We start from the raw sequence: 18,755 nt of genomic DNA, 5'->3' as shown, positions 1-18,755 counted from the left end.
TAAGAAACATTAAATATTATAATGGTCCAAAATTCACTATGTTTCATGTAACACACATGCACACACACACACACACTTGTCTTGTCACAGCTCCTCTAAAATCAAATGTGTATTTATACAGCAACTAATATGCACAACTACTAAACACATTTTGTACACAGCAAGAGCTACAAAACTGATATCAGAGATATGGTGGTTATACCACAAACTGCAATGTTATGTACTCATATAACAGGGATTAATATGGGTTTTTACTATATGCCAAGATGAAGTTAGAGCAAACATTCAATATGTACATATAACATTATATAGAAGGAAACAAGTGCTTAAACACACACATGCTCAACTTGAGTATACACCCTGTAGGTACTACAAAACACTAAAAAAACATTAACACCATTCATTTTTACATTCATGTATTAATACATACAGTAATGCATAAACTTTATATAGTTACAATAATATTACAGCAACATAAACATTGCATACCACAATAGTACTTAACTACATAGCACACAATAGCACTTAAAAAACTGGCACACAACAGTTGTCCTCATCAACCTCAGGGTACCTGTAATTGTAGATGTGTAAATATACAAAATTACAATTGAAAAATAAAGTTTCAAAATTGTCCCTTTTGAGTCCGTATTGGATAGTACTAACTACTTCAGCCCCTTTTTGTTTGGCACACAGCAGTAAGTCAACAATCAGTTGTTTTGCAGGTGACCTAGTAGGAATAATGGTAGTAACTATTGCTTCTCTGGTTTTATCAGCATCAGTTAGTTTAAACCCAAATCTATCAGTTATAGTATCAGTTAGTTTAAACCCAAACATATCAGTTATAGCACCAGTGATAGGATCCTCAGCAACATACGTGTGGACATAGCCTGGCATCGATGGACACAAGAAATAGTGAGAAAATTCTTCTTCAGTTTGAAAGAATTGCCCAATCTCAAACTGTGACATATACTGATTGACAAAAGATAATCCTTTAGCAATGTCTTTTGACATCAATTGTCTTAAACCAGTTGTTTTTGGAGAGCTGCTTGGAAGTGGTGGGAATAATGGATGTAAGAAAAAATAAAACCATGAGGTAAGAATAGCAACTGGTCTAACAAGGTCCAGTGAAGTAGTCAACACCATTGACTGTGATATTCCAATCAAGTTGACTCTTCTCATTATTTCTCTGAGTACTGTATTGTATAATAGTTGAGGTGAACCATCATCAGTGAATTTGGAATGACGAAAACGTACCACAGGTAACCTCTTTTTTCCAATTCTGATACATAATGGGGTACAATAAATTGTCACCAATAAATCATTACCTTTGATTGCAAACAATAAATTCCCTTTATTAGGATGTAACATAATCCATTGCAAGTGTTGTCTTAAGTCAAAGCCCCTCTATACAGCCCGTTGGAAGTTCATATCAAGCTCATCAAAGCTTGGATTAGACCATCTTAGCCCTAAAGGTAATGGATAAGGTTCATGTCTGATATGGAGTGGTGAATTTTCAATAGGACCAATTTCTCCTACCTCTTGTCCACACCATGGGATAGGTAAACCTGCCCAACTTAATATTTCAGGAATTGATAAGTGAGTAATTCCTAAAGATGGAAGTTGAAAATACTTCTTGGTGATTGATGAGTATGCTTGGTAAACATGATCAAAGTAAATTTGTCATGTAAGTTTGACTGACCCAATTACAATCCTATATATTGTACAGGTATCAGTTCCTGTTTCAAACAGCTCAGTCTCCAAGTAGAAACGGTGTTTATGCAGTTCACCAATGGTCATTTTCCTAGGGTCCTTGTCAAGAGATTCGATTACTTGAGTATAGCCAGGCTTAATACGTAGATCTACTGGAAAATAGGGAGCTGCTTCTTCTATGGTCATTCCAAAAAATGTTTTCTTGAAATTTTCAACTGATTTTTGTACAGCAGGCACCATAGAAACAGATGCCATAGCTTCTATCATCCTAATATCTAAAAAGTTCCAGTATGAGCTATTTGCTAACATTGTGCACAATGCTTGAAAAGATTTAGCTGCATTTATAATAGGAAGAATTTCATGGGATTTCGGAAATCTTTGTGATTTTGCCTTTTCAATTGCTGCTCTTTGTAAATTAGAGAAATTGTTTTCACTTATTCCTGTAGTTACGGCAAGTGATAGTCTCAAAAATGCAGATTCAATATCTTCATCTGTAGAAAATGTTATTGGAACCGAATCAACTGGTGTAGAGTGAGAGCTGTTGCCAGTAGCTTGCTTTGGTTCTGTATAATATAACACATCAGCTTATACGCTAGCACTGTAGTACCATATCTAATCCAAAACAGCCAAGCTGTGAAAGAGGATGCAGCCATCCAAAATACGATAGCATGAAAAAGATATGGTATCAAAGGTCGGGTGGAAGCAAGAAATGGCTGCAGTGATACACTATCACTTGATTTGTGACATTACAAATTAATTGACAAATACCATCATCTTTGATAATACATTTTTTCATACTAGCCTACTTATTTAAGACTGCACCCTATTTTACAGCTTGGCTGTTATGAATTAGATTTTTGTATTATATATGGTGGCTTTTGTCTATCTCTCTAATTTTTCTACAAGTAAACAGAATAACTAGATTTTAAGTGAAATTAGTACTATTTTGAATTTATAATTATTAATTAAATGACTGCTGTATTAAAACAACTTGTTAAATGCGTGTATACAGTAGTTGGTTTTCATGTTTTAACTCATTGATATTAATTTTTCTATTACAGTACCAAACTGGGCACATGATAGTGTGTTGTACAGCCAAGGAAAGCCAATGTGTCTGGACAAGTGTGTATCCAATCAAAACCAGGAAAACTTGGTTTTGATTGGATACATGCAACTTCATGCAACAATTCAGAACCAACAATTGCAACTTATGAACAGATTATCTGCAACTGCTACAAAAACTCCACCTCCTGACCAAGCTTCTAATTGACTACCTGCAACATGTAATAAGACATCTAATCATTTAAAAATTCTACTTATAAATTTTCAATCAATCCGGAATAAAAAACCTGATCTGATAGCTTTGATTGATAAAGAGAAACCAGACATTCTTGCTGGAACAGAAACGTGGTTAACCCCAGATGTCATGAATAGTGAAATAATCCCACCTGAACTTGGTTATAGTATCTATCGCAAAGACAGGCCTGATGGGTATGGAGGAGTGCTCCTAGCAGTTTCTAATAAGCTCTCATCTGTTGATCTACCTTCTCTCAGCACGGACTGCGAGATCATATGGGCAAAACTAATAATTTCTGGCTCCCCATTGTACATAGCAGCATACTATAGACCACATATCAATGACGAATACTCTCTCACCCAACTAGACTTATCATTACACCAATTAAATGAAACTACGAACAACCCCACTATCCTATTAACTGGTGATTTCAACCTACCAGGTATCGACTGGTCAGAAAGCCTCGTAAAACATAGCTCATCGTTCAGAGCAATACATGAATATTCATTAGAAATCCTGCAAGATCATGGACTTCAACAGCTTGTCACTTTTCCTACACGCGATTTCAACACACTAGATTTAGTATCTTCAAATAAACCTTCCACCATACTCAACATTCAAAGCATAGCTGGAATTAGTGACCATGATATCGTTTGCTTTGAAGTAAATGCTAAAGTAGATCATACCAGACAAATCCCACGATCCATCTACATGTACAACAGGGCAAACTGGAATGCACTCAAAGAGGAACTTTACACCCTTCTCACATCCGACCACGTTGGCACTTTTGAAGAGACAAATGTAGAAGAGTTGTGGTCAAAATTTAAGCACTCCATTGCCCAGGTTGTAGACAAATATATCCCGCATAAACATACAAAAGCACGACGGGGATTGCCATGGATGAATCAAAACATCAAAAGACTGATGAGAAAACGGGATAGGCTGCATAAACTATGTAAAAATTCATTTTCAGAAGCCAACTATGCTGAATTTAAATCTTTGAAACATCTTGTCCAGAAGGAACTAAGATCTGCATACTGGTCTTATACAAATAACCTTATTTCTCCAGAAGGGCATCCTCACTCAAACCAGAAAAGGTTTTGGTCTTACATCAAAGCTCTAAGGAAGGAAAATACCAATATACCTGTGCTGAAATGCGATGGCACTAGTTATGAAACTAGTTTGGATAAGGCTAAAGTACTAAACCAACAGTTCCAGTCTGTGTTCACTAAGGAACCAAAATCCTCACTACCAGACAAGGGTCCCAGCCCCCATCCAACAATGTCTGATGTGAACACATCTGTAGAAGGCGTTTACAATCTCTTGCTTAACATCAACCCCAATAAAGCTTGTGGACCTGATCAAATACATGGAAGAGTACTTAAAGAAACAGCTGATGTTATATCCCCCTTCTTAAGAACATTGTTTCAGTGCTCCTTAGACTCTGGAGTCATTCCTGATGAGTGGCGATCTGCAAATATTACACCAATCTTTAAGCAGGGTAACCGACAACAACCTTCCAATTATCGACCAATTTCACTAACTTCCATTGTCTCTAAATTATTTGAACAAATTGTAAACTCAAACATCATGAAACATTTAGAAACCAACAACATCCTAAGTGATCATCAGTACGGCTTTCGTCATTCTCGTTCTTGTGAAACATTACTTATCACACTATTACATGATCTATCCTGTTGCTATGATACTGGAATACAGACAGATATTATCTTCACTGACTTTGCAAAGGCTTTCGACACAGTACCACACCAACGTCTACTGTACAAATTAGACTGGTATGGCATTAGAGGAAATTTGAAAAACTGGATCTCCTCATTTTTGAATCATCGAACGCAGTGTGTTGTGCTAGATGGTATTTCATCTCCCAGATGCCCAGTACTGTCTGGTGTCCCTCAAGGCACAGTCCTTGGCCCTACTCTTTTCTCCATCTATATCAATGATCTACCGGAATCCATTTTACATAGTTCTATTAAACTTTTCGCTGATGACTGTATAATATATAGGGCTATCCGTACCCCTGAAGATGCTGAGAGGTTACAAGAAGATTTATGTGCGTTACAAGAATGGCAGCAGAGATGGCTGATGAGACTAAATGTATCAAAGTGCTTTACCATGACTGTTTTACATCCTAGAAGAAATAAAATCATTACTCCCTACAGACTACACAATCATTTCCTCTCACCTGTTGAACATTACAAATATTTAGGCATCATTATTCAGAGTGATTTGAAGTGGCACCTACATATCCAATCTATCACCTCCAAAGCAAATCAGATGCTTGGTCTGCTAAAGCGTAACTTGAGGACATCATCTATTCATCTTAGAGAGAGAGCCTACCTTAGCCTAGTACGCCCTAAACTTGAATATGCAACTACAGTCTGGAACCCTCATTTAACAACTGACAAGATCGCTTTAGAAAACGTTCAGAGGCGTGCTGCACGATATGTCAAAGGTATATACTCCTATCATGCTAGTGTAACACAGATGGTTAACGAACTTAAGTGGGAATCACTAGAGTCTCGAAGAGAACAGCTCTCCTTAACTATGCTATACAACATTCTTAAACAAAATGTCTATTTACCACCTGAATACATACCTGAGTTTCATCTACAGACATCACAGTACCAGCTACAGACCAGATCATGCCATATGTTCAGACTCATCGAACCATTTTGTAACACTGACACCTACAAATACTCTTTTATACCATCAACATCAAGGCAATGGAATGTACTACCTCGCTACATCTTTGAAGCGGAAAACACTGACATATTCAAATCTCTGCTACGTAACTATTATTTTGCAATCAATAGCTAACATTATTTATTATATTATATCTGTGTATATTCTTCTGTTTGTGAAGTTTTCACAGCAAAATTAAATAATAATAAATAGTGACAAATTGTGTACATAGCAACTCTAATGCACAGCATGCGTATATGCAGCGAATATGGTATTAACTGGGAATAACATGGGTAGCAGTGAAATTTGGGATAAATACCACTCTTGTTGTATTGGAAATTTATCCCCATTTCCAATACAACACTCATGGTATTTACCCCAAATTTCACTGCTACCTATGCTATTACTAGTACAAATTTATGTACAGCGTGGTGCAAAGTTACGTACAAGTGATTTTCAAAATTCTCAAGCGGATATTTTGTAATGACTGCATGGTCAACCACTGGTATAGAAATATGTTTAAAATCAGTATGCAGATAGACTAACCATTCTACTGCAAACCTTTTGTGGTGTGAAGGTGCTGAGAGTGTTGGCTAAGGAGAAACTGAACGTGTGAATCAAAACACTCTCATAGAACAGTCACCGTAAGTAATGTGTACAAAAAATGTCTAAAAAAATTGTTCAGGAATTGAACTAGGGATCTCCGCCAAACTTTTATCACTCTGCCACTGCTGTCAGCTGCTCATCTCACTTAAACAGTAGACTAGTTTCAAATATTGTTCTCCATGTGTAAAGTATAGTATATCAAGAAGGACATAGCTTGTATTATATTGAAAATAGCAAATTTAAATGGGTAATAATTAGAAGAGCATAAACTAGTAAATTTTAAAGCATCTTAATGTACAAATGTGTCAAAGTCTGGGGCTCACCTCCAGACCCCTCAATACAAAGCAAAAATACATAGCCCAATAGAAAGCAAAAATGGATACTTTGCTTACTAGTAATTATTACAGGGGTGTGCATTTCATCATGCAATTGTAACTAAAGGTGGACCGATACCGATACCAGTATCGGTATCGATGCCGATACCAGTGGTATCGGTATCCTGATACCAGTGGTATCGATATCGGATCGGTATCGGTAATACAAGGTACAGATACCACAGTAGACACTCACCACTTTTATTAAACCATCTCTAGCTAAGTTTCCAGTAGCTAATAACTTAGTTGAGCTAATCAGTAACTTAGTTGAGCTAACAATGTAGCGAAACAAAGCCTTTGTTACCCTTTTCCGAGTATTGCTGCAACTGCTCCGTGTGTATTCTAATATATTAGAGCACGTGAATCCTTTGTAACTAAATGGTAATGCAGTTGTTCCTCAAGAAATAAGTTTATGATTACTTGGCTTGCCTTTTCATGAAAAGGTTTGGTTGAAAAGCTGTAACAAACATTGTACAATTATCGGCCGCCCACGAAATTAATTGCCTTATCAATAAGCTTACAAGAAATCTACCTCAAATCAAGAAATTAGTAATCCACAATGATGTTTTTATCATGTTTAGCTGTTATACATTTAAAACTTGATTGAACTGAGATCAATCAATTACTGTGATATTTTAATAGCTAGCTATGTATCACAACAATGAAATTTCTATAATAAACTTGTCTAGGCTTCAATGTATAGTATCAGTATCGGCAAATAATTTCAGTGCAAATACTGGTAATTGGAAATATCGGTAAAAAGTGGTATCGGTCCATCTCTAATTGTAACACTGTACTTTCCTTCGATGAAGTGTTATAAAAGTTCATGGTCCGAAGTTTACTTATCATGAATTGTGCTTAAAAATGTCAGCAAACAAATGTAAAAAAATAGAAATTTTACAAGCTAGCACAAATCAGAACAATAATTATAAAAAGACAGATCATCACCAAATTCAGTCAATGATTACAGACAAACTGTAAAAAAGGTGCAGCCTTCTAATTCCATGACATATAAAAAGGCTTTGAAAACCAGTTTTCATGGCTCACAAGTCAATTTCAAGGAATTTTCAACAAAAATATGAAACCTTGCTTATATGAAGAATGGAATTTCAATGAAATTGATGATGCTAACCTTTAAGTAATACAACAAATTAGTAAAAAAAAATACCATCAAAGAATCCATCAAGGATATCCTGAAACTCCCTTTGAATTGACACTCTTCTAAAACTAGCTATAATTTATATGTGACTGAATCTGAGAAAATTGGTCTCATCACCCATGACAACAAGTTTGATTTTTCACCAAAAACTCAAATAAAGTATCAAATTCACAATCAAAATGAGCTAGATTTGAGTGGTCTGCTTTTGATGGTTTGCTTTTCCCAAGCACAGTGGCAATCCATACGAGTGGTCTGGGGCCTAAATGGAGCTCTGACCAGCCTGGGAATGGCTGTATGTGACTGTACAGCTTTGTGGTATTGAATAAAAATCTGTGCTGTAAATTTCCTTTTTCATTTTAGCCAGTTTTGAGACAATAATGGCCATAATTTGGCCTAATTCATCCACACGCGTTCCTTTTTTGTTTAGTAAACAATTCCCCTCCACCACTCTTCCACCACCCCTTTTGAGTTGTCAGATATAGGCAACATCGAGATAAAAACTACATGTATATAAAATGGTTGACTGTTGGCTACTTGTACAGTGGATGCTCTGTGAAAATTTGGTGCATGTAGCTTCAACCATTGGCGAGCTACAACACAATAAATGCTTAAAACCGGCATTTCTCAATACTTTTAAATAGGCAATAAGACTAGTTTTCCCAGACTAGGTCCCATTACACTTAGCATTATATTTATGTACTACATTAAATGACTTACCATTTAGGGATTTTACACAAGGGTTGAAGGATAAAAAGCTCTTAAAGCAAGTTGCAAATTTTAAGCATCCATTTTTAGAGACACCTAGTGAGGTACATAATTATGTATGCATGTTAAACATTACAAATAAAGTATTATAATTAGCTTCATCAAGACTTAGAATTGATTGACCGCTGTTACTTCATTTTCTGGATAGTGTAGGATATATTTGTCTGCTTCAACCAGGTCTCATCCTCAGAATCAAATCGTGTATGCAGTGTGATGAGAATTTGATTGTGTTAGATAATTTAACTGCATGTGGTGCACTACGGTATGCACTTAAGAGATAAGTTTCAAAGTGAATCATTAGAAATCATAATTTTGGGGTGAAGTGCTGGAAGGAATTTTACACTTGTGTAGGAACATGGTTCCTACATGTGTAGTGATTTATTGAGAATTTTTGCAGAATTTTATAGGAAATGTTCCCACACTGTTGAATTATGAATTATGTAAGAAAGATTCCTACACAATGAGCAAAGTGTAAGACATTTTCTTGCAGTGTAGGAATAATTCCTACACTTGTAGGAATTATTCCTGAAATGTCCTACACATTGTGCCATGTGTAGGAATCTTTCTTACAAAATTCAACAGTGTAGCAATATTTCCTACAAAATTTCTTAATGTTGCCCTACACGTGTAGGAACCATGCTTCTTACACAAGGGTAAATTTTGGTACATCACAGAAAATGTGTTGTGTTTCTGAGAAAACCTTACCACAACTTAACAATTTGGCTTCTTATTTAGTATGGAACAACATTGTAGTCTTGCATTATCAAGATAGTTGTTTTCCTCCTTTACCATATCGGGTAGCTAGGGAGATTATCTCTACCAAATAGCATATACTGTCCCCACCTAATTACAAAGAGAAAATACAGCCTTGCTTCATGAGACATCATTGCTTTCATTATAGAGGAGAGTGCAGTCAACCATCATAGTCTATAGTCTAGTCTTTCAGATTTTCTAGAGGTGGTGCTACGTAATATGCACATTAGATGATATAAGCAGCTTTCAAATGAGGGGAAGGGCTTATGTAATAACAATAATGACTACTTTGCATTGTGCATAGCTGTCTGCAGACTTACATGGAGCACTTGTTGATCATTCCTTGCAAGCTTGAAAGTTTTGTGTAAGAAAGGATACAAATATATTTGCATATTGTAGATTTATTTTTTGCTCTTGCCAACTATCACTGCATGGCTGACCACTTAACTCTATAGGATAGTTTTGAAAGTGACTCTTCATATGCATATTCATGTAGCCTTGTGTTTGTGGTGAAAACGTAAACCAGTTATCATGGGAGACTTCCCAGACTCAATCACAAATGCTCTTGGTATATAAGCCCCTGTTTTAGCAAAACTAGGTCAAAATTGTGCCTTATCAAGATCAATATCCAAGTGCAACTGTAGGAAACATATCATATAACAACAATGTTACCTTCAATAGAGGAAGCCAACATTCCCTCAATTTTAGATGCCACATCATTCAATTTAATACCAGGAGCTCTCAGAGCTTCTATCAACTGATTCCAAGATGCATTGGGTTGTCTATGAAGCCACAACTCCAACATTTCTCCACAACATTCACTAGCATCCCCAGCATTGTTCATCTTTATTAAATTTAATTTCTCTACATCGTTCTGTTCCAACAACTCTACCCCAATATTTCTCCATTTCACTGCAACTGAATCTCTGACATGTCTATACAGGTACTTTAGCTCAGGATGGTCAGAACCTGTGTAAAGTTGTTCATACATAGAAAAATAATTGATACTGATATCCATAAGTGTGTGTGTGTGTGTATGTGTGTGTGTGTGTATGTGTGTGTGTGTGTGCGTGTGTGTTACAATCTACACAAATTATAGGTTGACAAGTTTGTCTATCAGCACCCATGTGAGCAAAAACATTGAACAGCAACTAGTATGTGACTAAAAAAAACTGAATGCAAAAGTAAACTACTTCTAGAGTTGGGCTGGAATATAAAGAGCTCTTTACAAACACAGATGAGTTACAAATCCATTGCTCCCATGTATCATTTCAGTAGCAGTAGACTAATATGCAAAACATGTACAGCAGTCTAGTTATAACTAGATATAGCTAAATACATTTATGCACTTTAAAAGAGATTTCAGATGAAGGTAAAATCCAGTAAAGAAGGACATGTCCATTCTTCTGCACATGTTAGTTACAATTTAATTGAAGGGGTCAGTGGAAAAAGAGGGTAATCCACACTTTGACATTTGCGATCTTGTAAAAACAAAATTGCTTGGTTAGGCATGTTAATAATGTTTCCACAACAGTGCTTAAAAGTTTAAGTCACAACCAAATTCAAATTTGCAATAGTCTATGGCAATTCAGGAGTGTCTGAAATTCTATTTAATGCCCACTATAGACCCATTTTATTTTTCATATGTGCTTTTTTCCACTGACCCCTTTAATTGCAGTCATATAAGTGGCATGAAACTTGTGGGCCTGCTTGTGGGTATACAAGTGGGGTATCTATGCACCCATCACTAAATATCTGGCTGTAACTGCAGATAACTATATAATTACAGTAACTCCAGTAGCTAACCTTATTAATAAGAAGGTAACAAAAAGGTTTTAAATTTTGACCATATATATGTTGGTCTCAGTTAAGATTAATGTTTATTTGTTTATAGAACCATTGGATGACTAATGCATTCTTGCAGGATGATTGGTTTTCAGAAATCGATGCAGCTCGCTCACTTGGTGAGACTTTTAATCCACATTGAAGAGATTATAATGCATTTGAAAATGTGTTAACTCCATAGGTCAGCTAGGTATAACAAATTGCTTGTATGTTGGGATACCATGTGTGGTGCTTAAGAAGGCATGCAGTTACGGCAAGACAGGATGAAAATGGTTATAACCATGGATATTATCTAGATATGGAGCTGTTGTAACTCAATATACTGGAGATTGTATATAGGATAACAATTAGCAATATGCCTGAAGTCAATCAAAATATGTTGTGTATTTTTTTATTAGTGTATGTAATAAATTGTTAATTAAAAAGTGAAGTAGGGATCTATGTAATAAAAGTAGTGAAACAAGAGATGAATGATGGTATTACAGCACAGCTCGGTGGAAATGTCCCTACTTAGGCATTGAGCAAAATTATAGCTAATATGTCAAAGTAGGGACTTTCCCACTGAGCTATGCTGTAATACCATCATTCATCTCTTGTTTCACTACTGCATAGATCCCTACTTCATTTTTAAATTAACAATTTTAAACCAGGCGCACGCCCACAGCCGGCCGAAGGCCGGCTGTGGGCGTGCGCCTGGTTTACTGAAATTGTTTTCGTAAAATTGTGTGTGTGTACCTATCTACCTATCTATGTTTGTCCGTACACACCCACGTGAGCAAAATCGTTTAATAAAGGTAAAAGCAGCTTTCACGTAAGAAGTAAAAGTGAAATGAAGTCTGTATTAAACTTCTGCAGAGGTGAACTTTGCTCTGAGGTGGTTTCTTTTCGGCGGACTGAAATACGGGTGTGGTGACTTTCCTCAGACTACCTTCCCCTTGAGGTTTTCAGGCATTTAGCAACTGAAAAACAACGGTGCAGGCCTCGTACAATGCCAGGAATAGCGGGTGTATCCCTTACGTACGCAAACGAAAATGAAGAGCAGCTTTGAGGCTTTGTCAAGAGAATTTGTGGGAAAAAACACGTTAGTCACACTATAATACAGTTTAGAAGATGATTTTGTGCGTAATATGTTGGTAAAAGCGGTTCGTTTACAAACGCTTCCTTAGCAGTACATAGCAACGTAATTGAACGAATTACGAATATTTCATGAATTACGAAATACGAGAATTAGCTAATCATATTATTGCACAACCCAAAACTACCCTATTGTAAAGTAGTAATACATAGTTGGTTAATTCATAGTAGTATATACTGTCTATAGTTAATTCCAGATGAGTTAGCTAGATGCATGGCGCCTGGTTTTTAGAAGTAGCACAACATCAACTTGTTAAAAATATCAGTTTGTTCAGTTTTTTTGTTGTAACACTACTTGTTGTAGCACAGCTAGCTAGTTACAGTGTAATTTGTAACTGTTCTATTAGAATATCATGCATGACTGTTGTATTAGACTGACTGTTCTATTAGAGTATCTAAGTCAACAAAGGGGTGTGCAGCTACCTAGCTATGAGGTCATCTTGTTTAGCTACTGTTAAGTAAATTGCTAGATTGTTAAGAGGTGTGGTCTCCATATTCTAACACCATTAATCCACCTACAGTGTAGATATTTATTTGATACCTACAGTGTAGATATTTATTTGATGGGTGTGATCGTGAATGGGATCCCAGTCGCGAAGTTGCAGATATCTAGCTAGTGTACCTCTTATAGTAGCACCAGGACTGAAGCGCTTCTGAAATCCAGCTCTGAAATAATTCTGTGGTGTCTCAATATGCTGCTGAAAGAAAATGTTGATATGGAAAATTAATGCCCTGATATGGTTTTGTTTGATGAGGAAAAGACAAGCGTAGCCTGATTGACGATAAAAGAAACAACAAGGCGCAGAGGGCCTACACTAGTCGGAACCCCAAAAGGCACAACCCATTGATGGGTTTATTATTGTGGCATAAAATGGTGGCCATGCACTGCTTCGTTTGGCCTCTAGGCTTGCGACTGTGGTCAGTGAGTGAGAGTGAGTAAATGAGTGAGTGAGTGAGGCAGACCAAATTTCAAGTTTTGGAAATTTTTTTCAAAAAATCTATATCTAGTCACCGGTACATGTTTTCTTGTTTTAATGCTGTAATTCATGTTAGATGGACTAATATTATTCTGTAAAGGTGATTTTCATGGCGTAATTTGTCTCCAGGATGATTTTTGAAGGCAGCATTTTAGGCGGCGTGGTCATTTTTGGGGATCCCTACTTAAACAGTACTACTGTACTGTTTGACAGTAGTTGTAAAAGTCATAGCTCAGGGTATGAGAAAGAACAATGACACTGAATCTTAAGAGGCAATCAGCTCAACTGGTTTCCCCAGGGGCATCTTTATTGACAACAGCAAGTTGCAATACAGTTGTGCGCCCATAATCATGCTATAGGGTTCTATACACCTGTGTAGTTCAGTGTATTGGATCGGATGGCTGTGTGTCTCCATTCCTATTAGTCATAGAAGAGGAAGACAGCTAAGACATGCACTTGGCCAAGAATGTGACAGCGGTACATATGGTATACTGAGTGGACCAATATCTAGGAGCTCATAAAATGCATGATATTATAGCAGTTGGCAAAATGTGCACCAATTTATAAATTGTTGCACAAATTATTAATTCACAAAATGCGCAGTGTAATTTATAAACTGTACAAATTCACAAATTGCAGCCAACAATGCTATTATTCTAGATATCTAAGATTTTAAACACTCTGAAATCTTTCCATAAATTGCTTGAAATCTTGCCAAATTACAAAGATTTGAAATCTCGTACAAAATTTTTCCACCCCCAGGTGATGAGCGTCAAAATTTTCTGCAGCGTTAAAGAATTATATCACGCTTTCTAGCCGTTTCCAGTGCTTCTGCAGCCACAACAGTGCTCAGTTATTGACTACAACTATGGTCAAAGATGTCCCTGAACGTTTGGTAGCAGTGGTTGTCAATTATTATTTCATCCACAGCTTCCATGCGTCGTTATAAGCTCTGTGTCACAGGAGGCAGCTAAATTGTACAAAGTTGACTTCACCTCCTCATGCTCCACAGCAACTGAAAATCTTTACTAGTTCACCTTACATCACCATTATGTTGCAAAATATCCCAAAACAAACCTGATTTTCGATTCAAGATGCAGCTGGGTGAAACTCCTGGTAAGCTGCTGGTATACTGCATCATATGAAATCACAGAAACACCAACTACTACTACCTACTACCAAACATTTTGGACCATCATTTATCATTATTCTAGACAAAATTAGGTGACCAGTGTGGCATCAGAAGTACTGCATGGAAAGGACATTGGCACCATTGAGAGAATCCCATGGAATGACGCATGAAAATTTTTATTTTATTATTAAATGCTATCCCACTAGGGACCTGTGAGAAGGCTAAAGCCTGTGAATACAGGGAGTAACTGAAATTTTGATGCTCTTCACCCAGATGGTGATCAGTCTCAGATCCTTTCCAGATTAACAGCATATGCATCCAACCTTATCACATCACTATGAGGAAGAGTTGGCTTTTCTTGTCTTGGGTGGTAGCTAGACAGTTTGAATTTGAAAATTCGCATTTCGCTTTCTGATTTTTTTAAAGAAAGCAAACCCCTACAATAACTCTAGATAATACCTAGCTAAGTAGGAAGTTTATCCAGTCCTCTGTGTTGGAGCAAGAAATTTTAAAACTAAAATTTTCATTTTGCAAGATATTAAATGGGGTGTGGTAAAACCGGGACGGGGGACAGGTACCAAGGGGGGTAAAACCAGGACGGGTCAGCAGTGAAAGTGGATACTAGGGACAGGGAAATGAAGGGTTACAGTTAGGACTCCTTTTAGCTACATGCAGAGTGACAGCGGATGTATAATATCTGCTTAAGGATGGTTTCTGAGTGGTTTCCGGAAACTGGTAAAACAAGATCGGATACCCTAATAGAACAGTCACTCTAATAGAGCAGTCATCCTATAACCCTAATGCGAAATGATAATTGGGAGTCTAATTTCAATGCTTCCCAAGGATCATTCCCCAGACTCCTGCAGTAGATTTCTCATGCACTATAAGGTATGCCTTCCATTCTACATAATCATGGCTGTGTAGCTTTAGGCCCTGGCAAGTCTGGATGGAAAACCGGTTATCAAAAGATCTTTTCTGGATATACTTTTCCAGTAGTGTTTGGATCTTTCAGCCTTGCTTACACATAATTAGCATTAATTTTTGTAAGTAGTAAAAGATCTTTTGATAACCGGTTTTCTATCCAGGCTTGTGTAATGCCAGTTCCTAAAGCTATACACAGCCATGATTATGTGGAATGCATGCCTTAGTGTGCATGCGTAATCTATACAGGGACATGATCCATAGGAAGCATTAAAATTAGACTCTGATATCATTTTGCATTTGGGTTATGGTGACTGCTCTATTAAGATAAAGTATACTATTCATGATTAAGGTGACTGCTCTATTAGAGCGACTGTTCTATTAGGGTATCTCAACGATCTTGTTTGACCGGCGGTTTCTGGAAACCACTCAGAAACGACACTTTTACTTTGTAAGGATCTGTCATTTATGGAATGTACTTCCATTAATTGAACATTAATCTGTCTGTTGATACTATGAGGAACGGAGTTAAGTCACATTTCTGGGATCATTTCACTCATAACTTCGACCCCTCAATCCTCATACACTGCACTACCTCTGTCCCTGTAGTCGGTATGTGTTACTGAATTAACTACACAGTTATAAACAATTTATTATGTGATCTCTTTTTTTAAAACTAGGCGCTCGCCCACAGTTGGCCTAAGACTGCTGTGGGCACGCATCTGGTTTACTGAAATTGTTTTCGTAAAAGTGTGTGTGTGTACCTATCTACCTATCTATGTTTGTCTGTACGCACTCACACGAGCAAAATCATTAAATGGTAAAAGCAGCTTTTACATAAGAAATAAAAGCAAAATGAAGGCTGTACTAAACTTCCGCGCAGGTAAACTTTGCTCTGAGATGGTTTCTTTTCGGCAGTCTGAAATACGGTGTGGCGACTCTCCTCAGACTTCATGAATTACCTTCCCTTTGGGTTTTACAGGCGTTTAACAATTGAGAAACAACAGTACTAGCCTCGTAGACTACCACGAATAGCCTATTTCTTCAAGTTGGGAAGGGTGTGTATCCCCTACGTACGCGAACGAAAATGACGAGCAGCTCTGAGGTTTTGTCAAGAGAATTTGTGGGAAAAAAACACAATAGTCAAACTATAAAACAGTTTAGAAGATACTTCTGTGCGTAATATGTTGTTAAAAGCGATTTGTATAACAAGCGCTTCCTCAGCAGTTCATAACATAATTGAAGAAAAATTTCATGAATTATGAAATCCAAGAATTACAATAAATTATGTATTATTGCACAACCAAAAACCTACTGGTTAATTCCAGATAAGTTAGCTAGCTGCATGGCACCTGGTTTTTAGAAGTAGCACATCAACTTGTTATAACTTTGTAATACTACTTTTGGCTGTAGCATAAGCCTACAGACCTTTAGTACACCATGTGCATTGTCATACTTGTATCGGCTGTGTGTGTACCTGAGCTCATCAAGTGCTTGTGTGTGTGCGCACTATAAAACATTAATATAATAAATAAATAAAAACCATCCTTAATATATATACACATCCACTGTATGTGACTCTAGTAGGGAGTCCTGACTGTAGTCCTTCATTTCCCTGTCCCTAGTACTATCCACTTTCGCTGTTTCCGTCCCCTGTCCCTGCCCCGGTTTTATCTCTCTTAGTCCCCGTCGTTTTATTCCACCCCATTAAAATCGAAACTTCTGTGAAGATAACAATCGTGTCTCCGGTTTCATGGTAGATCTAGCTATGGGATATACTACCAGTCCATGAACGTCCCACAATGGTAGCTATAGGGGCTCGGGTAGGGGGATCGATTTGTAAAAAAAATTCGGATTGAGGACCCTAGCCTATATGGAGTACAACACAAAAGTACACTCACCAGTTTGTGGTATACTCGCTGGAGTATCCTTGGATGTCATTAAACAACAACGTTAGTGAATGGCGACAAAAAAATGGCGTCATTCAAAACATGATGCGACAATAATGGGTGTGGTCATACAGGCTTTGGGCGTGGTTCAAGCAAAGATATTAGAGTAATATCTATAGTTCAAGTTTTGAGGTATAAAGCTTTTTGTAGCTTCGATTCCTTGATGGCCCCTGGAGGGATACATAATATCTCCGCATAATATAAAAATAAAGGAAGTACTAGTGGTTATTACTGAAACCAAAAGTTGGTTCCATTGAACCATAGATTGTTAATCTGACTTTACTCCGGAATCTCAGTACCAAATAGGCTTTTACAGGCTATGAAAAGGGCCAACCAACTCCAAACAACAAATTATATAGGAATGGACGATTATTTGAATCTAATGTTTTAATAATCACGTGAGCGATGTACTTCACAAGTGCGTGAATGAATTGTGGGATGCAATGTGATTTGTGCTTTGTAAAGAAATGTAAATACATGCCAGTTTGACCACATTTAATTCCCATGTCTTACACCATCACAGATCCAGACAATGTTATTATTATTGTTATTTTCCATTCAGTATTGTGCACTTTCAATTTGAAGGATACGTAAATAAATAAATAAATGTGCTTTGTGGCAATGAAATTTGTGTTAGTTCCTTACGATTGACCATAGTCTTTCCACCACAGACTGTGAAAAGGATCTTGGAGTCTAGATAACGTCCACTGAGTGGTTACTGTCAAAAGTCATAATATTGCAACTCAAAGTATTACAACAGATTTATTTAGCTAACATCCTTTATAAAACACACATCCAACCACATCGGTATTGAGTAGCTACTGCATTAAGGCTTGGAGTCCAGGATACAGACACAGGGGAGTATCTAGGATTCCTTTGGGTATTAAGCTAGGGGAATCTATAAATGGGGGCTGGGCTAAAAATGTGGCAACTGGTTGATGCAACTAGTAGTGCAGTGTGAGAAGTATACTCAGCATGAGGAGCATGCTTTATCTAGGAACAGAAAAATTAGCTTTCTGAGATCAAAAGTATGGTGAGTCACTTTAACAACAGTGATTTCAGGCAATGTGTGAGTATGCATGTTGACTGTAGTGATGTAAGATTGTCTTGTTGCTTTTGCTCTGCAATTTCAAGAGACATCACAATAATTTGACAATTACATATTACAAAGGGTCAGGAGTCTAGTCTCAAGTTACTAAAAAAGTAATAATACCTGGAGCCCTGGCAAGACAAAAATAAGTTACTTATAAAACATAATTATACATGGCATATCAACAGATCGACTAACTACATCCCATGATGTTGAAGCCTGAGAGTTAAATATCGTGTACAAACAGGAGATGGCAACCCGAGCTGCCTGCTGAAGTATGCAACGTATTGTAGCTACACTTCAGAAGATGGCATACATTGCTAAGCTTTGTAATGGTCAC

At 37.1% G+C, this 18,755-nt stretch overlaps 2 protein-coding genes and 1 long non-coding RNA gene across 3 annotated transcripts; 1 reads left to right on the top strand and 2 right to left on the bottom strand.

Moving 5' to 3' along the window:
- Nucleotides 1–477: 477 nt before the first annotated feature.
- Nucleotides 478–17,394, bottom strand: LOC136258488 (uncharacterized). Its single transcript, XM_066051802.1, has 3 exons — nucleotides 17,278–17,394; nucleotides 10,040–10,336; nucleotides 478–2,273 (listed from the first exon to the last, which is right to left on the bottom strand). The coding sequence occupies exons 1-3, from the start codon at nucleotides 17,315–17,317 to the stop codon at nucleotides 1,681–1,683; spliced, it is 930 nt and encodes a 309-aa protein (XP_065907874.1). The 5' UTR covers nucleotides 17,318–17,394; the 3' UTR covers nucleotides 478–1,680.
- Nucleotides 526–1,368, bottom strand: LOC136259235 (uncharacterized). Its single transcript, XM_066052723.1, has 2 exons — nucleotides 692–1,368; nucleotides 526–571 (listed from the first exon to the last, which is right to left on the bottom strand). The coding sequence occupies exons 1-2, from the start codon at nucleotides 1,366–1,368 to the stop codon at nucleotides 526–528; spliced, it is 723 nt and encodes a 240-aa protein (XP_065908795.1).
- Nucleotides 10,646–11,513, top strand: LOC136257414 (uncharacterized). Its single transcript, XR_010701972.1, has 3 exons — nucleotides 10,646–10,781; nucleotides 11,262–11,331; nucleotides 11,394–11,513. It is a non-coding gene; the product is annotated as an uncharacterized lncRNA (long non-coding RNA).
- Nucleotides 17,395–18,755: the final 1,361 nt, after the last annotated feature.

The sequence above is a fragment of the Dysidea avara genome, chromosome 6, assembly GCF_963678975.1.
Source record: "Dysidea avara chromosome 6, odDysAvar1.4, whole genome shotgun sequence".
NCBI lineage: Eukaryota > Metazoa > Porifera > Demospongiae > Dictyoceratida > Dysideidae > Dysidea > Dysidea avara.
The sequence above is the reverse complement of the archived record's forward strand: the minus strand, read 5'-3'. Positions and strand labels throughout refer to the sequence as shown.

Excerpts from the sequence above, each read along its gene's own strand:
- LOC136258488 (XM_066051802.1), bottom strand. The coding sequence starts at position 17,317 with ATGACATCCAAGGATACTCCAGCGAGTATACCACAAACTG. Across the intron at positions 10,337-17,277 it reads AGCGAGTATACCACAAACTG|GTTCTGACCATCCTGAGCTA; the intron begins GTGAGTGTACTT and ends AACTTTACACAG. Across the intron at positions 2,274-10,039 it reads GTTGGCTTCCTCTATTGAAG|AACCAAAGCAAGCTACTGGC; the intron begins GTAACATTGTTG and ends TATATTATACAG.
- LOC136259235 (XM_066052723.1), bottom strand. The coding sequence starts at position 1,368 with ATGTTACATCCTAATAAAGGGAATTTATTGTTTGCAATCAAAGGTAAT. Across the intron at positions 572-691 it reads CTGATTGTTGACTTACTGCT|GTACCCTGAGGTTGATGAGG; the intron begins GTGTGCCAAACA and ends CTACAATTACAG.